Genomic DNA, 19558 nt, shown 5'->3' with positions numbered 1-19558 from the left:
GAACCTGTGTCAGGCCTATAAATCTTTTACAGAAACTAATGATCAGTTTTCATTCTGACATTGTATAATGCTTCTGCCTATGTCACAGTAACGCTTAAAAATGCAAAGAAATAATTCCTGGTCGGGACAAAAAAAACATCTATACCACTTTATAATGAATACTTTTAATGACCGTTGAACTGGTAAAACTGTCCTTGCATTGAGTGACCACTACAAAGAAAGGTATTTTTGGAAAAAAAAAGTCTCGTTTTGATAACAGAAGCAGGACATAGCACTGTAGCATTTAATAAAGAACATCTAGTATGCAGGGACTTTTCCCAGCAGGGGAAAGAAGGAATAAGTGTCACCACTCAAGGTTTAACCTGACCGGTCTGCTTGGTAATGTCCAAGGCTTGTTCTTAAAATAAAGTTTAGCATTTAAATCGTCTATTGAATATTTTCTTATGCTATTGTCATATGCACCTTATCTTGTCAAAACATCCAAAGTTTCCCTTTGAGAATCCAAAGAAATAGCACACGGCATGTTTTTTTTTTTTTTTTTGTAGTGGTGTGTTCAATATTCTGCTTTTCATTTGATTCAATGCCACTGTCCTTCCAAATGAAAAATGCAAGAACGAAGCTAAGAGAATGGATTCCTGCTTTCACGGTTGCCGTACAGGTCAGCCAACTTCCGGAACTGGGGCCCCCAGTCGCTGAGGTAGTCGAAATTCTGATCAGAGTCTGTGCTCAATGAGTCCAGTGAGCTGAGGGACTCCGCCAATGAGCCACTGCCCTCAAAGGCGTAGGTCTGTAAGGAGTCATATGGTGGTGCAGATGGGTCCACATCAGCCTCTTTCAGCCTGTCCCAAATGAACTCCCTGAAAATGATGTTGTCTGGCAGGGTTTTGTAAGCCAGCCGAGATACGAAGAGTGAGGGCAGGTCTGGCGTCACATCCCGTCGGACCATGGGGTCTTGGACAACGTTGAGGTTGCGCAAGGCCACCATGTCAAAGGCCTCAGTGTCCTCTTCTCCCCCACCCTCATCATCATAGCGCACAATGTTCTCCCGCACATCTCTCTCCTCCTCAAGGATGAGAGGCTCTTTTCTGCGCCGCTGCATGGTCACAATCAGCAGCACGAGCACTGTTAAGCATGAGGAGAAGACTTGCATTAGCATTAGTTAGGGGCGCAATACACTTTTTGTATTGTTCTCAGAGATGTACATCACTTGGAGAAAAGCGTCTGCTAAATGAATAAATGTAAGAGGTTTCATACTATTCCAACCCGGGGCATTCTGCCTGTGTTCAGTCTTCTCACTTTTCCAGTGATATTGCCTTTTCCACAAAGTATTATTTTAAATTTCACCCATCGTCAACACCACTTCAAATCTCACAAATTTCAATAACTTTTTTTCCACACAAAATAAGGCCTTCCACTGCCTTATGAAGGTAATCCATTTCTGAAAAAAAGTCTTTGTAAGGTGAATTCTCACAAACTGAAGCCTTAATTACATTAGTTTCAATAGTAAACTTTTTATGTGTTCCTCAACCCCGAAAATGATACCCCTTTATTCAAAAAAAAGCACAAAGTCCCATTAAAATGGACATGGTTGATTCAACATTTAACTTTAGCTTTCATGACACAACATAAAAAAGCAGCTTACTTTGATTACCTGTTCTTAAACAGTGTATGGCTGTCTACCTGTGCTTGATCAGGTCTCTTGTAGCTATTACATACTGTACACTTTCAAACAAAACATATACTGTTTAATATTTACACATTAATTAATGCTTGAATGCAAAAAACTGTGCAGTAAAAAGAAATCAATGAAAAGACTGCAAATAATTTCATACTCACAGAAGAGCCTGACATAGCTTGGATGGTCCAAACAGGGGTTGTGATTTACACACATATTGACTAATGAACCTAGCAAACAAGGGTGATGGTGGCTGAGACGTTTCAGTAAGTGTCAAACTGTAACTGCAAAGAAAGCGGCATGATAGCACCGGTCTTGTGCCAAGGAGCTTATAACATTCAAATTCGGTTCTCATAGATGACCGAAAATAAAAAATAAATGTCTTTAATGCCATAGTAAGGGCTCTAACTAAAATTGTTTGTGAAGTCAAATAGACATATCTCAAGGTATGTCTAATCTGATATTTGTTGTGAAACTGGTTAAATATTAGTTACTGCTACTTTGGTAGCTTAATACTCTTTGTATTCTATTCAATCTATTCAGCCTGTTTCATTTGTTCATTTGTTTGTTCATTCATTCATTCATGCATTCATGCATTCATTCATGTTGTGCTTGGATACATTTGCGTACCATTTTACAGATTCCAGAAAAATGCATGGAAAAATTGCCTTGCACATGTCTGACATTTAGTTCACAGAGACAGAAATTACGTTAAATATTTCACACAGCAGAACCTAGATTCCAGGTATATAACAATTTTTAAAAAATGCATTTCATATATATTTAAGAAAAAATAGAATTACTGAGTTTTTTTCCCCAAAAGTGATTTCACTTTGGGAAACCCCAATTCATTGTCTAAAATACTGATGAAAACTGGACACCTTCAGGCACTATCAGTGTTATGTTTCAAATTTATATCTTTGTGACCCACTCACATTTTCCTGCTGCTTTTCATATTTAAAACTACACTATTCCATTTTGGATTTTAAATAAAATAAAATAAAATAAAATTAAATAAACAAACCATGTTCAGACTACTCTGCACACAGTAATTGCTAAAATGGGCACAAGCAAGCAATACTTTAGCGAGCCCAACAAATAAACACCTTTGGTACTTGGGTAAAAAAAAGTGTAAAGAAAAATTTACTTTCTAACAATAAGTGTCACTTAAAAATTACTTGCTTTGCTAACAAAGTCACACAGCACCAGCTGTTACCCACACATTTCAACCAGAGTAACACACTGCAAGGAATGTGAAAGTAAAAACTGACTGAATCGTGCCAGTCGCAAAATGGTGTACATTTTGTTATATGTAAATTATCCGCTAATTTCGTGAAAAGGTTAAAAAGAGAAACAGAAATGGAGTCAAAATATAGCTGTTACATTAAATGACTACGATACACTGTGAGGGTGATTCAAATGTGGTGACACTGCAGATCCACACACACAGATATCCACACTGGCTGTAAATTGTTTTGCCCTTGGCGCAAACTTGCAAGCAGCAAGTAGTCAGACGCACTGGGACCGTAAAAACTATCCCCAATAGACCCCCCCCCCCCCTCCAACTTTCAGATTCCTCCTCGCCAATCCCAGTGGATGTATTACAGCTGAAAATAAGTTCCTGCACTGGTGTGAGCAGCTCCATCTAATGATCCATCCATCAGCGCTGGCACTCGGCAGTCTGAAACATTGCTCAATGGGCCCATATATCTTCTGTCAGCCCTTTTCACTTTCCTGGGGCCAGACAGGCCAAGTGCAGGGAAATGAGGGGAAAACTGCATCAGCCTCCACATAATCAAAAGGCAAACAGACATGGGGCAGATTGGGAAAACACAAAAAAAACTTGGCTGTGTGCCTCAATCAGGATTTGCTTCCTTCAACGTTGCCATAGCTGCTCTTAGATTGCCCTAATGGAGTTATGCTGGAGCCATAATCTGTCAGATTCATTGGGCAAAAGGAGAAGATTACTATCCAGATTTTCTGCAAAAAAATAACAGAAGGAAGCCCCCATGTAACCTGTTCTAATTCCTCTAATGTAACCTGTTCTCTTGCCGCACAAATTTTAGAACAAATCGTTTCTCTACACTTTGACCATAGATATGCTAAATCTGGTTATCACGAGTAAACAAAGCAATCGAGAACAAATAAAAATTCCATTCTGGTTCTCATTTTCAATTCCATTTATTAACTATTAGAGCTGTGGGAGCAGCTGGTGCCATAGTGTTTTGAGCAACTGCCTTTCAGGCACGTTCAATCCCCACCTCTAGCTGTAGTACCCTTGCGCAAGGTACTTACCTTACATTGCTCCAGTAAAATTACCCAACTGTAAAATCTGGGTAGTAATTCTCATAACCCTAACCTTAACATTGTAAATCACTTTAGATAAATGCATCAGCTAAATGAGTAAATGTAAACCATTACCAATTCATTTTGATTATGCATTTTTCCAGCATTACAGTTGAAAGATCTCCTTTTAAAACACCAGAAAATAATTTACCTTGTGAAAACGCAGTTTTCTGTAAGAAGAAGACTCGTCTTATTTTTGCCACACTACAAATGCGACATTCGCACCCGCCAACAAAAAATATAAAAAGGAGTAATAGGTACCTAGCCTTACCGTAAATTTGGTGGCACTGGGTGGAAAGTCTCTAACTTTTTTGATCCATATAAATCATAAATGACGACTTTGACTCTACCTCAACTCGTTTATGGGAGACACGGTGAATCGTATTATTACTATTTTCAGTCCATACTCTGATTACTCCCTTTGAGTGTACATTGGCATGACCTCTCTCTCATAGTTTCACTCTGCCTGCAGCTCGGGTGTGTGTAATGAGAGCGAGAGGGCTGCTCCATTGGACCCAGAGCGACAATAACCGCTCCAGCTGCTGTCAAGAGACAGAAGAAGGCCTTTGCTCTTCACATTGCCCTTGAGTGATTTAACTGAAGGCAACAACTGAGCAAAACCATGTTGACAGAATATTAGAGAAGGTGTTGGAATGCAGCAAATAAATCGTTGGGTAAGTGACAATTTCAGCAACAATAATGGGTGGAGACATTCTGTTGTAAAATGTGCACTTTAAGTGAATTAATTTGTTTTTTTTTTTTTTTCTTTTTAATCTTTAACTTTCTAAGCCTTCCATTTGAACCAGGACAGGATGAGACAGACCCCAGAGGGGGGGATTTATTGAACCCAAAATAATTCAAGGATTACTCTCTCGCAGTGTAATCCTTTTATCTGGGAATGGGCTGGGGTTCTCAAGGAGGAAGCAAGTTTCAGCACTTCCATGAAGTTCTGAGTGTTCCAGACTTTGATACCATCTATAATGATAATAATACTACTACTAATAATAATAATAATAAAAATAATAATAATAATAGCATGCGACTTTCAGTATTCCTAATAGATTTCTATGATTCAAATGCTTTGAAGCATTACGTTGCAGAAAAGTTACTGGACTTGCTTCTTGTCCGCTTCCAGACAGAACTTCTCCAGTTGTGTTCTGCAGTTGCTCAACTCGCTCTCTATCCACCCAAATACTACAGTCAGACTGCAATCTGCTTTTTGATTTCATCAAGTGGTAGATGGCAGAGACACACATTATGACTTGATGGCTGAAGAGAATACTGACAGGGGTTTTCTTTTAGTTTTTTTTTTTTCCCCTAAGAATTTTCCCATTTTTTTTTCATATGCTAGTGAGTCAAATTATGACAGAACAATGCTAAACTGCTGATGAAATATCCCTTAACATTTCATGTCCTAACTGACTGACTGTTCCAGAAGAAAACTGCTGAGAATGTCATTGGAAGTTATCACATGAAGATTTTTTTTCAAGTAGAAGAGATACACGTAATGGCTCACACAGAATTATATGGTATATTAAAGATACATTTATCTCAGGTGGGGGGCATGGTGGCGCAGCGGGTTTGGCCGGGTCCTGCTGTGGGGTTCGAGTCCTGCTTGGGGTGCCTTACGACGGACTGGCATCACACCCTGGGTGTGTCCCCTCCCCCTCCAGCCCTACGCTCTGCATAGCTGGGTTAGGCTCTGGCTCGCTGCTCGGGACAAGCAGTTTCAGACTCTGTGTGTGTGTTTGTGTTTATCTCAGGCACGCCATTCTAGATGTATGCATGCTTGATTATATATGCATAATAAATATCTAAAAAATTACACATATTTATGTCGTTTGTAGATTGATACCTTTGTATATGTGCAGCACTATATAAACTCCTATGTCTTTGCAATATTTCTGCATTTTGAATTTGTGCCGATTAAATGCTCTTCCTAAACTATATTTTCAAAGGTATGTCAGCCCTCAATTAAATCAGTAAAACGTTCCTTCCTTAAGTGGAGTCTTGTCACATTCATCACCTGCAGTTTCTGGTTTCTGCCTTATAATTTCTTTAGAATGGATTTTATTAAATTAGCTTTTCAGATCCATGAGGGAGCTTAACACTTTTTGCACAACTTCGGTCATGCTTTTTATTTCTCTTTTAACTTTCCACATAGTATAAGAGGGGATGCCTTACATAATTCAGTCCCTCTTGGTTTTCCAAGTCTACTTGAATCTATGTGAGGTTACAGCAAGGCAGCTGGGATCTTGAAAGCACAGAGTTATACCGGCGGTAGACCGCTGAGGTACCATCCCCATAAAGAGGTACCTGGCTACTGTTGAGAAAACAGATGTAGTTTCATCTCCACCCCTCTCCAACCTGGCTCGGGAATGTGAGAGGAAACTAAAGTGCCTAGCAAAAACATACACAAAGACACTGGGACATGCAGTGCCATGTACTGTACATCCAGATAAAAAAAAAATCCAACCAGTTCTAACATCCTGGAGTTGGCAGTAGGATGCAGTACTGCTGAGCCAATATTCACATACCTAAACTGTCTGCCTTTTATAAAACCAATGGGGGCTGAAGAGCCTGTAAATAATTTTGCTGATGCTTTTCTCCAGCTTTCAGTTAAGCTGCTTACAGTTACTTACCCATTTACACAGGATGGTAATTTGTACTGGAGCAGTACTGGGTAAGTACCTTGCTTGAGGGTGCTGCAGTAAGAACAGGATTCAAACCCATATCCTTTCAGTGCAAAGCAGCAGCTCTAACCACTATACTACCTGGTGCTTGTTAATCACTTCCAGAAATAAACCAAACATGTAACTCAATTATTTAAATAATGTAACTAGCTCTGACAGCAGGAATACCTTTACGCTAGTGTAAATAAATTCTTAACCTTTATTTCTAATCTTATCAGTCAAATGAAGACTAACAAATGTCAATCATTGTTAGTAACAGAACAATGTGTGTGTAACAGTGTAAAGTCCATGTGATTTGCAGTGTGAAAGACAGACATTGATCTTGTGAACCTTATTTATTTATATCCAAAGAACCCAAATGTATCCCTTCAGGGTGTACCCTGTCCCACACTGTACACTTCTTGGGTACACTCCAGACCTTCAAGACCCTGCACTGGACAAGTGGTTATTCATGGCGAATATATGAATGAATTAATGTATAACATAAAAAGGCAAGCTAGAAATTAAAATTTTGTGGCATATTATGAAATGTATTCATTTTTAATTGTCATGAAGAAAATAATAATGACAATGGTAACAACTCAGTGGGAATATCTAACATTGTTGCATGAGAAATTACACACACACACACACACACATCATCTGAACTGCTTGTCCCATACAGGGTCACGGGGAGCTGGAGCCTAACCCAGCAACGCAGGGCATAAGGCTGGAGGGGGAGGGGACACACCCAGGATGGGATGCCAGTCCATCTCAAGGCTCTCCAAGCAGGACTCAAACCCCAGACCCACCAGAGAGCAGGACCCGGTCCAACCCACTGCACCACCGCACCCCCGACGTGAGAAATCAGGGTGTGTGTATTTAACAGATGCTTTTCTCCAAAGCAACTTCCAATGAACTCTGTGTAAGTGTTACCAGCCCACACACCTTATTCACCATGCTGACTTACACTGCTAGATACACTACTTACACTGGGTCACTCATCCATACATCAGTGGAACACACTCTCTCTGTACCTCACACACTATGGGGGAACCTGAACAGCATGTCTTCGGACTGTGGGAGGAAACCAGAGCACCAGGAGGAAACCCACAGAGACACAGGGAGAACAGGCAAACTCCACACAGACTAAGGAGGGATCAAACTCATGTTCTCTTGTACCACTCAGGTGCTGTGAGACAGCAGTGTTACCAGCTGTGCCACCTGCCTGTCGGTCAAATAGGTCCAGAGTGTACCCTGGAAGCATAGGTTTTGTGGCATGGCTAGAACTATTGTGCATTTATTACACAACATTACATAATCAAAACATAGAATTAATGAAATATGATGACTACCAATACTATGACTTTGCAGAGATGTCTGACAACCAAGTACAAAAAACTGTTTTCTGTACTTGGTTGTCAGACATCTCTGCAAAGTCACGGTATTGGTAATCAAGGGAGGATGTGTGAACCTTACCCAATAAGGTGAAGATGCAGGCAAGGATAGCAAGGAGTGCACCAGTGCTGAGCCCCGCGGGGAGCATATATGCCTCGGCACTGCAGGACTGCGCGACGCCATCAGGGTCACAGCGGCACACGCGGATGGAGAGGGTGTTAGTGCTGCTCAGAGAGGGGCTACCGCTGTCCACGATGAGGATGGGAAGCCGGTAAAGGGATTGCTCCTGCCTCCGAAACCCACCACGTTTTGTCAGTATGGAGGCCGTGTTGTCTGTGGGTAGATTGCACAACCTGAGGCCAATGGTTGGTTACATAACAGGTGAAGAGGTTTTGCTACCAGGAACCTGGCAACAGAACATTAATTATTAAGTTTATTGTCTATTAAGTCCATTAATTTTTGAAAATGTACATAGTTTCTCCTAGCAACAAATTTTCAATCATTCAGTATGTGATTTAATAAGCGTAATATCCAAAAAGCAATATATTCAACAGTAGAAATCAAGCTAGGGTCATATTTTGAGCAAAGTGATTTGAAAAACACAAACACCTGCGAAAGCAAATGTCAATGTTATGTTGATATGCTGCATGGATTCACTTTATTAAAACATCTGTCCATCTGTTAAAACAGAATTCACCATTATAGATGGAGTGATGCATGACCATATTACATGGAGAATTATTTACTCCTTTTCTTACCACTGGGAGTAAACAAGCATGTTCCTTCAACTCTGTCCTTGACGCATGTCGTAGTGCATCAGCTCTGTGATTGGGGGTAACGATCCAGGTCCGGTTTGCCTCACCGCAGTGGAACACAAATGCATTTGCCTTCCGAGACTCACCGGGTCCACAGAGACCTTGCCTGCCTGATGCTTTTTGTGGTTTTTTGACAGCTCACACTAATATAATTAGTTGATTCTACACTCCCCACCCTCACCTCACATGTTCACACAGACACATTTAGTTTTGATAGCTCTTCTATTGCTGTATTGTTCTTAGAATAAAACAAACTGGGTTGTTTGTATTATGGGAGAGATACAGATTTTTTCATAGATGAACTGATTGAATAAAGACCAATGAAGTCTCAGAATTGACGGTAACTAGCAGGTAGCCCAAGTGGGAAACCTGAGAACAAGTGTGTGTGTGTGTGTGTGTGTGTGTGTATGAAAGTTGTACATAGAAGAGTGAGAATATAGCTATCGAAATGCACGCTAAATGACATTGCATTGTACAAATAAAACTTATAAAATGCAAAAGTATTCCATGTAACATTGCAACGACCAAAGAACGGTATTTCATATACCTTTTGGGCATTTTAAGATACGCCAAATTTATTGCTCACTTGTATGCAATAACTCTTAATATTATTTTTATAATCCATAGTAATTTACAATTTAGGAAAAAATATTGCGTTTTAGGAATTAAGATAAGCACCTTGTTCAAGGACTCAATAGCTGGGTCTGCCCCAGGAATTTACCAATATATGTAAAGAGTAACCAGAATGGCAGAAATATTAAATATTTATGATGAGAACAGGCTCATTACCTAGAAGAAGATAGAAGATAGAAGTCCCACTCAGGTGACCCTAAATCACTGCTAGGAGCTACTTACCTTTGTTGTCTCTGAGGGTGAAGTTGTGGTTGTCCACAGCCTGTGCAGTGAGGTCAAAGAAGAAGTGATGCCCGTGAAGAGGCTCATCTTTGTCTACTGCGCTTACTGTCTGAATGACCTGCGGAGACATGTTCATTAACTCCTCTCAAATCACAGTTCAATTCAATCTCAAAATCAATTTCAAATTACAGTTCAACCAGCAAATAATAAAAAGTATTTATATTAATTAAACCCAATTAAGAAAAGTTAAACTGAACCAAACAGAATATTTGAAGCTTACTGTATTATGCCACAGAGTTTCTTTCCTCCACAACGTGTTCACATTTCTTTAAATTCAATGCTTTTTGGGGAATATATATATACAAATATTACATTTCACATAAACAGGAATTAGCCCTTAAAATTAAAGTGCATTCACACACACAGACACACTTGCTGAAGCCGCTTGCTCCAAGCAGGGTCGCGACGAGCTGGAGCCTAACCAGGCAACACAGGGCACCCCAAGCGAGACTCAAACCCCAGACCCACCAGAGAGCAGGACCCAGCCAAGGCCACTGCGCCACTGTGCCCCGCGAAGAGCATTCAGAGTATGAAATATTTTTATCATTTTAAATGTTAACTAAAAGACCATAGTAATTAAATAAAATTACAACTCGAAACAATGCTTACAATTAAAGTGTTAATTTGTTCTTTTAGCTGTGACTTGATATTTACAAATCAGTTCACTGCACACAAGGTTGCAAAGTTCATACATTTTTAGAATATATGTACTGTGATCTTTGATTTTCTGTGGTCTTAGATCATTTATGGTGACTGTATGCAGATGGTAACAGTGCATTTATTCAATCAAGTCATACATCAGTAAATCAGATAACTTTATCATTGACAAATATGATTAGAAATTCTGTTAAAAATTCACCATGCAGGTTGCAGATGTCAGCATAAGAAAATTATTTTGTTACTTCTATACCTTTTGGGCAAAATGTACACACACTTATATATGAAATATGAGTCACTGAGGATTGCTCTTGAAGTACCCTATCTGCAGTCTACCTGCTTTATGAATTGTGTTTTCTCCGGTCTGCTGCTTTCAGCTTTTTTTTAGCGATCTGTTTGTATATCAGTTCAATTGAACATCTATCTTTGAGAGTCATTCACTAATGTAATAATTGCTATTATACTACATGTGCAAAAAATATTTCTTTGTACTTGTGTCCAATGTGAATGAACAATATTGTTAAAAAAGGTACGGCAAAATCGTGATTTTTGACATGTGCTAGTTAAGCTGTGTAATTTGCATAGGAAACAACTGGAGGCATTGTCAATTAAGCAACATACAGGGACATAAAATCATATATAAAGTTCAAAACTTTACTGCCAGTTCTGGATGTCTCGAAACGAGACTCGGGAGCCCTGCAAATCACAGTTCTAATGGGATTTTATGTCAACATACTACTGTGTGTGACAGCAAACAGATATAAAAGCTTTCATAGCTTAATTTTACAGTAGAGGTGATAGGCTAGGTAAACACACACACACACACGCATGCAGAGAAAACCTAAACCTTTGCCTTATCACTTTGGATCCCTTGTATTCAACACCTTATTACTAGACATAAGAGGAAAACATTCGGCTGTCGCATGCTCAGGCTGAAAATGGAAGACACAGGCTCCCATCATAAATTACTACTTTCAAGATGCGGGGGTTTCAGGGCTTAGGGGACTCATTCTTTACACAAGCCATCTGTTTTTCCTTTCTCTTTTTTTGTGCAGCAGTGGCTGCTGTCACTGATGTTTCAATTAATAAAATCTTGCTGTGACCATGGATTTGTTATTACGGAGTTAAAAGTGCAAGGAGGTAGATATGAAACGCAATACAGCAACCTTTCTTCTGGCATTCTGGAAATTACATAAATCCTACTTGTCAGATCATTTGTGCTTCCTACTAAGTTATTTTTTTTTCTTCTTAAGGAAAATTTTTAAAAAAATCTGATTTTGCCATTTGTCTTTTTTTCCCTCCCATTTCGAATACAAGGGTGTTCTCTGAAACTTGTGCAAGCCCACCACATCATATACAAAACATTAACCATACCCTGCTGATGGTTTCTGTCTCCGCAGAGGTGTGAAAATTGTGGTTCACAATGTCGTGGGGAATGTGAGCATTCACGGCTTACACTTCTTGTGGTTTAAGACTTTTTTTTCTCTGAGAATGACAGTTACATGGCCTGAGTTTATTTATAAAACAAACTGACATCTTTCTCTCTTATTCTGCAGTTTACATATTGAGACTTCAGTTCAGAGAATATTTATCCAGTCTACGGAAGTGCTTTTCCTTGGAGCCCTGCAGAGGTTAGAATCGGGAACCGCATTTGGCAACCTGTGATTTCCTTTGGTCCTCTCAGTGGGATGGCATTGAAGATAAACCTCTCACTTGCTCTTTCATCAAATACTACATTAACAGCATAAAAGGGATTTCTTTTAAACACTTTTAAAGATATTAGGGATCTCAGTCTAACATTAGAAATTTGTGCATAAATTAGTATTTTCTGATCATAGTTTAATTTCTCATTTCGCTGTTTAATGATACACTTGGAGGTAAACTGACACTATATTCAGCAGTGTTTTGATTGCAATAATTCATCAACATCAGCGAAGAGTACTGGCAGCTATAATAAAAGTATAGGATACCTAACCATTAGCTCCTAACAATGCCCAGTAATTGTTCTGCCGTAATAGTGGCAGGTGAATAGCAGTCCTCAATTTCACGTGTCACTTGCTTGTAAGAAAATGAGCTCAATTCACTCAGTATTGATACTCGCTTGTCCAGTGGAGCGACACAGTGGTCCTGAGCCTATCCCAGAAATATAGGCTATGTAAGGTACACCTTAGGTAGAATAGATACAATAGATAGTCTATTGTAAGATATGCACTCAATTAATCTCTAAAATATTCTAGTCTTAGCAGGAAGTAACAGGAATAAAAAATATGAAATGAAAAAGATGAATAACATATTTAGCACTCTTGAAATCATGCAATAGCTTTACTGAACTGCTGTCTTTAACTGATGAAGGCTGTACGGGATATGTATTGGTGCTAGACTATTCGATCACGTGTAAGTCTGATCTCTGTTCAGATAGTGTGGAGTTTCCATGTTCTCCCCATGCTCATGTGGGTTCTCTCCAGATCTCATAGTCCAAAAACGTGTTTCAGGTGAATTGTTGACTCTGGATTGCCCCTTGTGTGTGTGATCGCTCGGTGATGGAATAGCATCCCGTTATCTTATTATGTATATTTGTCAGTTTAATACCCTGACATTTAAAGTAAACTTCATTGCTTTAGACTTATAACTCAGATGTCTTTCTTCATTATAAAGCTCATTGAGATTTTGATTTTAAATTACCTATATAAAGTACTGTTTCATCATTAGGGGGTGCGGTGGCGCAGTGGGTTGGATCACAGTCCTGCTCTCCGGTGGGTCTGGGGTTCGAGTCCTGCTTGGGGTGCCTTGCGATGGACTGGTGTCCCATCCTGGGTGTGTCCCCTCCCCCTCTGGCCTTACGCCCTGTGTTGCCGGGTAGGCTCTGGTTCCCTGCGACCCTGTATGGGACAAGCGGTTCTGAAAGTGTGTGTGTGTGTGTTTCATCATATGAACATGTGGCATTTACATTTTTCTGACACTTTTCTCCAAAGCGGCTTAAAATGTTAAGCAAGAATTATTTACCCGTTTATACAACTGGATAAGTTTACTGGAGCAAATTAGGGTAAGCACCTTGCTCTAGGGTACTACAGCTGGAGGTGGGATTCAAACCTGCAACTTAGGGGGTCCAAAGGCAGCAGCTCTATGAGTTTTTCTTTTGTGATAAATAAGTAAATGAAATCACACAAAGATGGACAGTTTGTACTTTAGTGAAAGCTGCAATGGAAATGTACATAAAGAGTATTCTGCCTTTTATGGGAATAAATCCAATATTCATAAGTAACTGTACACAGGAGCCCCGAGTCTCTGTGGTACAACCAGCTCTTTTCTATTTCACCTGCTGCTCGTTCACATGGAGGTCCAGGACTGTACCGATAGGTGGGAATATCCGGGGAGCTCACACAGAGAGCAGTCATGTACGTAATGGCTACATCAATTGAAATTATTATGGTTTAAGAGCCTAGGCTTAAAATCAATTAGTGTCTCAGTGCAAGACAGCCACGCCAACAATGCATGGAGAACACGTCTCTCGAGAACGGCCGCTGCCACACTGCGAGGCTTAATTAGGGTGAAAGATGATGGATTATTATATTCATGCTTTGCTCTAATAAGTGTCACCCACCAAAGTGGCTGTTGTGTAACGTTATTTTTCCTGCCACTGCTGCCTGAAAGTGACTGAGAGAACTCGATTTAAGGTAACCTTGCATGGAGGAGAACGCCTGGTCAGCTGGTTCTTCAGAGCTTCAAGCTTCAAGCCATAGGAATGGTCCTTTGTTTGACCCTTGGGAGAACTTTTCATTTATACTCCATTTAAAGCTATAAGATGTTTACATTTTTCTCTCGTTTAACAAGTATTATTAATTGCAGGAGATCTGCTAGTAAAGTGAACTCGAGCAAAAAGAACTCTGTATGACTTTTAATTTAAGTAGGAAAAATATATTGCATTTGTACCTCAACTGACAAACAAAAGTGCCTGCTTGTAACTCAAATTGTTCATACCTCCAGCTACTATTTCTGCTATTTGTAGGAGCTGCAATTTCACAGCTTCCTGAAGCTCTTGAGCTGTGAGTTTAAATTCGCCCCAGTCTATGCGGAGTTTCAGTGTTCTCCACACATCTGGTGGGTTTTCACTGGTTTCATTCCACAGTCCGAAGATGTTTTTAAGGTGCACTGTTGACTTTGCAATGGCCATAGTAAATATGTGTGTGCAGACTTGTATCTGCATGTGTGTATGTACTGGACAAGCAGTTATCGATAACAAGTGATTCAGTTTTTATTTGTTTAATTTTTAAGTGGTAATATTTCTTGCCAGTTCTGGTAGTTATAAGCCATGATTTTCATTTTTTCTACTTTACTGTAACATGCTTTGAGAAGGGCCTTCTAAATACATTATATTAAAATGTGCTTTATGAAATAGATTATTATTTTCAGAACACTATAGAACAAGGAGGTTTTAATTACTGTAATAACTTGCAGTGTTCGTAACCCATTTCTGCTGAGCTGTTCATATCGTCAAATTTGCAATAAAAGAGTAGTTTTAAAAAAATTCTGTCATTCATTTTAATAAGTGTTTTGAACTGAAATTTCTTTTCTCATGAGAGATGACAGCTTCTTGTATAAATTTTAGGCTATAAATTACACCCATTCGTGACTGAATTTTCATAAAATACACAAGTATAAGGTTAGACATGATATATACTACACTCCTAATGATAAACGCCACTAAATTAGTCAAAAACCTATTATTTCTTTTTTAAACAATATAACTGGACATCTGTTTGATGTCTCAGATATTAATACTGTGAGTTCCACTGAGTTGCATGGTTTACAATTAGTTTATTGTCTTACATATGAACACTGCATGCCTGCGTGTGTACTTCACACTGTTTTTATACTTTTATACTCCTTGCAATTTCAGATACAGTAATTTCTGTACATTTTTTCTGTTTCAGCACTGCTTAAAAAACAATAAGTATGGATGTTCTGAACCCTCAAAGCCAAATATTGTTTGTTAAAGCATAAAGCATCAGTATGCTTTGTAATGAGACAGATGTAAGCACTAACATTAAAAGCCCAAACAGCAGATCAAAAACGTGTGCTCTGACAACGATGTTTTAAGTTTCTTAACTTAATTTACACGTTATGAAATTCATTTAATTTTTTTTTTGACTTGTCTATTCTTCCTGGGTATGATGTGGTCATTTCTAGTGATGAGGTGCCACAATCTGCTAAAAGAACAGCGTGGGTGTACAAGAAGGAATGTATTGATTAAGAACTTCCTTTATTCTTTGTACATGACACATTGTGTAATCTTCTTGATGCGGCTTGCAAATAAAATGCATGAAAGCATCTTTGCTCCTGTGTGTATATTTTTTTTCCTCCCTGAAACTATGCATAAATTACTCTGAAGGTCCACGGAAGTCTGTTTATCAAGCGATCACGCTTAACACTGACCACTGGACACAGCGCAGTCTATCCAAAGCCAAATTCTCTGCAACAGTCTTTGGATTCGACTTACTGTTGTTTATATTTGAGATATATTTGATATATTTGAGTGATGGATGGATTGGACTTCAACTTCCTAATTACTGAAAGCAAAATCAGCAATCAACAAGCCTGACTACGGACTAATTCACAGAAATCTCAGGTACGGAGGATTCAATTCAGCACTGTTCAGTTTTTCATTGACAGCTGAATGTTGGAACTGAAAGAATTTTCTCTTCTGCTATATTTTCTTGTTGCTCTACATAAGTGCAGGAGTGCAAACAGCCCAGATAGTCAGTCTGCATTATTACAGACACAAACCTGTGCCAGCATGGCTAAAGATCATACTCTAATATTTGCAGAGAAAATTTAAAGAATCATTCATTAACATCATTTAAAAAAACCTAAAACGATGAGTTAGAATGTACAAAACAGTGTAGATTTTCAGAGGTTTGAGACTCACCTACTAATTCAGAGCAGTATTCTGAATTTAAATTCAAAGAAGTACAGAAATATAGACACATTTGTTTATCATGCAGTTTGTATGTATTGGCTGAGGTCAGGTTGAGTTCATGGCCTGAATTTCACAATGTAGTGATTTACTGTAGTTAAAGTACCATTGCTACCCAGTGTTGGAGAGTGACAGAACATGGCATTGTGTTGACACATCTTCATTCATGGGTACCTGTCCTGGCCTGGCACTTTCACACAAGAAGGTTTCGTATTCTATGGCGAAGACTGGCGCGTTGTCATTGACGTCCGTCACTGTCACCAGAGCAATACCTTTACCAATTTGGGATGGGTCATCTGTAGTGGAAGCGGAAGAAAAAATGTACTTAAAAACATATAACTAGGCTGAAGCACAAAGTCACATCTGTCTTCTGCACAGAAAGAGAGAAAGTATATCTGAATGGAGATATAAGATAAAGTCACCTTCACCAGCAGCAAAAGGAAAATATATTTATAGTGTGGGATTAATTACATGGAAATGCACAGTTGGCTTTATCTTCTACCATGGAAGAGAGAAATGGTGTGGGGATGAACACAAGGAAACTGAAGCACACAGCAACCTTTATTTCCACCACAGAAGAGATAAAGCAAGTGGAAAACCCAAAATGAAACACAAAGTAATTTTCATCAGAGCCATAAGAGGAAGGGCGGCAAAGGAAGCACACTAATAAAGAAAGCACTGAGCGGTGCCATTAATGGTGCAGCAAGCTCATGGAGTCCTGCCTTTTACAAACTTTTTATAACTTTTATATAAGGAAGATGCACTTAAAAGCAGGTCATGAAAAAGCCACTATCACTCTTAAAACTCATACTTGTGTTATTTCTATTTTCGTTTTAATATGAAACTGTCTACCCACTGGCATGCAGGTATATACGTTCATATTTGCAATCACAAATTTTTTTCCAGCTTTAACAATGAATGACATTAGTCTTTCGGTACCAGATCCACGCGTGATTAACCATCGTATCCATCATTTATGCGTGTGTTTCATTACTATTTAAGTGGATTGATTGGAACCCTGGTTTGCATAGTTAGAATGGGAAACATCTGAATTAAAAACACTGAATAGCTTCTGCACAATGATCCATTTTGTTCTTGATGTCGTGTTCTCCAGGTTTAACAATTTATGTTGGGACAAGGGCTCATTACAAACCAATCCAATAACGCACAACTCCCCATGAATGTCTGGCCCATGGAAGTGCTGTTTTCCAAAAAACACCTACCTTCCAGATCTCATACAGTAGTTATTAACATCCATTGATTGACATTTATATCTGAACTGGAGGCTTTTGCTATGTAGAATAATCTGTTGTTGAGTTAGCTGGCAGATCTGCTGTGCCACTGAAAGACAGGGACTTGGCGGGTAAGCTTGACTGTTTATTGTACATCTCACAGAACTAACTGAAAATGGCTAAAAGACAGTGTCACCAAACCATAAACATGACAGCGTTGCAAAGACAACAGGTACTGCGCCGACATAACAGGATCCCGGTACATTTTACCACAGGACAAAAATGGCGGTGCCAGACTTTTTACATTTTGGTTATTGTAGATGGCATAGCAGCTGAGAGTTACCATGGCTTCCCTTCACCTTTAATGAAAATAATTATAAAGTAAATTTCTTTCATCAACACAGGGTTATTCTGTTTGATTCTGGTTGTTACGGACACATAAAATATGAGTGTTTGTGAAATAGAAAAATTAAATAAGTCCTCTTCTTTTAAAAGCCAGAAAACATGCACACATTTCTTCCATCATATATGAACTTGTTGCCCTTTCCTGAAGTTGTATACCGATAAATAAAACATTAAAAAAAAAGTTGTACTGCAATGTGTCAGTCACACAGCTTCTCTGCTTCTATTTACAGTCCAATCTTATCAGAGCAAAGGCACATTAAAGAAAATATCCCCAATTACACAGTGAAAAAAGATAAATAACGTGGTAATGAATCAGCCACGGCTGATTCTTTACTGTTTTTCTGGCACTGATTGTGACTCGGTTTGGAAGCAGCAGCTCTCACATCTGCCAGCGCACACCTGCTGTCGACTCAGCAGGGCGAACGAGGCAGAAGAGGTGGAGAGTTAATGTGGCAGTTAATTAGAATTGTTTTTCCGATACAGCATGGGAGCAGGCGGTAGGTGAAGGGATGTGGGAGGGAACCACATGCTGTGCTTGCAACAGCGACAAGGATAGTTGTCTGTAGTGGAGGGGTTGCTGTCACATGGCATTGCATACCCACGTGGGATATGCGTTTCCCAATTTCGAAAAACGTTCTTGAGACAAATGTATGTTCCTTATATAAACCACACACCTATATTTTTTTTCAATGCCTGGAATGAATCCACTATTTGCTGTTGTGTCCCTTTCCTCACAGTTCGGTGCTTCCTGTGATCTCAGAAAAATCAACGTATTGTTTACTACATTGACAAGTTCAGCTTTACCGCATGTCCCTGCAATCACCGATGAGTGGATGTTCTGGACCCAAATGCAACAGGTCTGCTGATGCCACACCAGCATATGAAACCAGCATACTGATGAAAGCACCTTCCTGCACCTTCATAATTCACCGCAGTTTGAGTAGTTTATTGACGTTATATGAAGGTACATTTTCCCACAGAGCTCTACTTAAAGCTCGCAATACCTGAACAAGCTAATTTAACCCAGCTTTTTCTAAGAACTCAAGGCAATGCATCATCACTCTGAAGAGTGAAAAACAATTACAAAATTAGATGGGAAATGTTGTATTGTAACGGGCACTACAGCATTTACGTGAATTTCTTTTTTTTTTTTTTTACAGCAGAAGATGACTTTGCTAAGAATTCTAAGAGAACAGGAAGCTGCTGCTCCCAGTAGTCCACCATTGTTCTGTTGACGTTATGATACGATGTGCTGGAGTTTAGTTACTTTTTTCAGAAATACATTTATTTATTCTTTCTTATATTATTGTAATTAGCTTTTAATTACTTTTTAATAACCCTTTATTATATTCTTCACAATACAGTATTTACTTTTGTCTTTCATTGTTTTATCCCATTACATATTATTTTACTCCATTGTTCTACTGGCATGTCTTCTCCTCTCCTTGTGTGTATATGCCTGTGCTGTG

The 19558-nt window shown here is 39.1% G+C and overlaps 1 protein-coding gene across 2 annotated transcripts in view; it reads right to left on the bottom strand.

Moving 5' to 3' along the window:
* Positions 1–552: 552 nt before the first annotated feature.
* The window catches only part of LOC108942200 (cadherin-7-like), a 74820-nt gene continuing 55814 nt past the window's right edge, over positions 553–19558 (bottom strand). For both annotated transcript variants that reach the window (XM_018765347.2, XM_018765348.2), the window contains exons 9-12: positions 16627–16748; positions 9762–9879; positions 8173–8424; positions 553–1122 (exon numbers count right to left, since the gene is read on the bottom strand). In XM_018765347.2, the coding sequence (XP_018620863.1) occupies positions 620–1122; positions 8173–8424; positions 9762–9879; positions 16627–16748 (995 nt within the window). In that variant the 3' untranslated portion in view covers positions 553–619. The remainder of the gene's footprint in view (positions 1123–8172; positions 8425–9761; positions 9880–16626; positions 16749–19558) is intronic.

Source organism: Scleropages formosus, chromosome 5 (assembly GCF_900964775.1).
Source record: "Scleropages formosus chromosome 5, fSclFor1.1, whole genome shotgun sequence".
In the NCBI taxonomy this organism is placed as follows: Eukaryota; Metazoa; Chordata; class Actinopteri; order Osteoglossiformes; family Osteoglossidae; genus Scleropages; species Scleropages formosus.
Note: the sequence above shows the minus strand (reverse complement) of the source record. Positions and strands in the feature narration are given on the sequence as shown.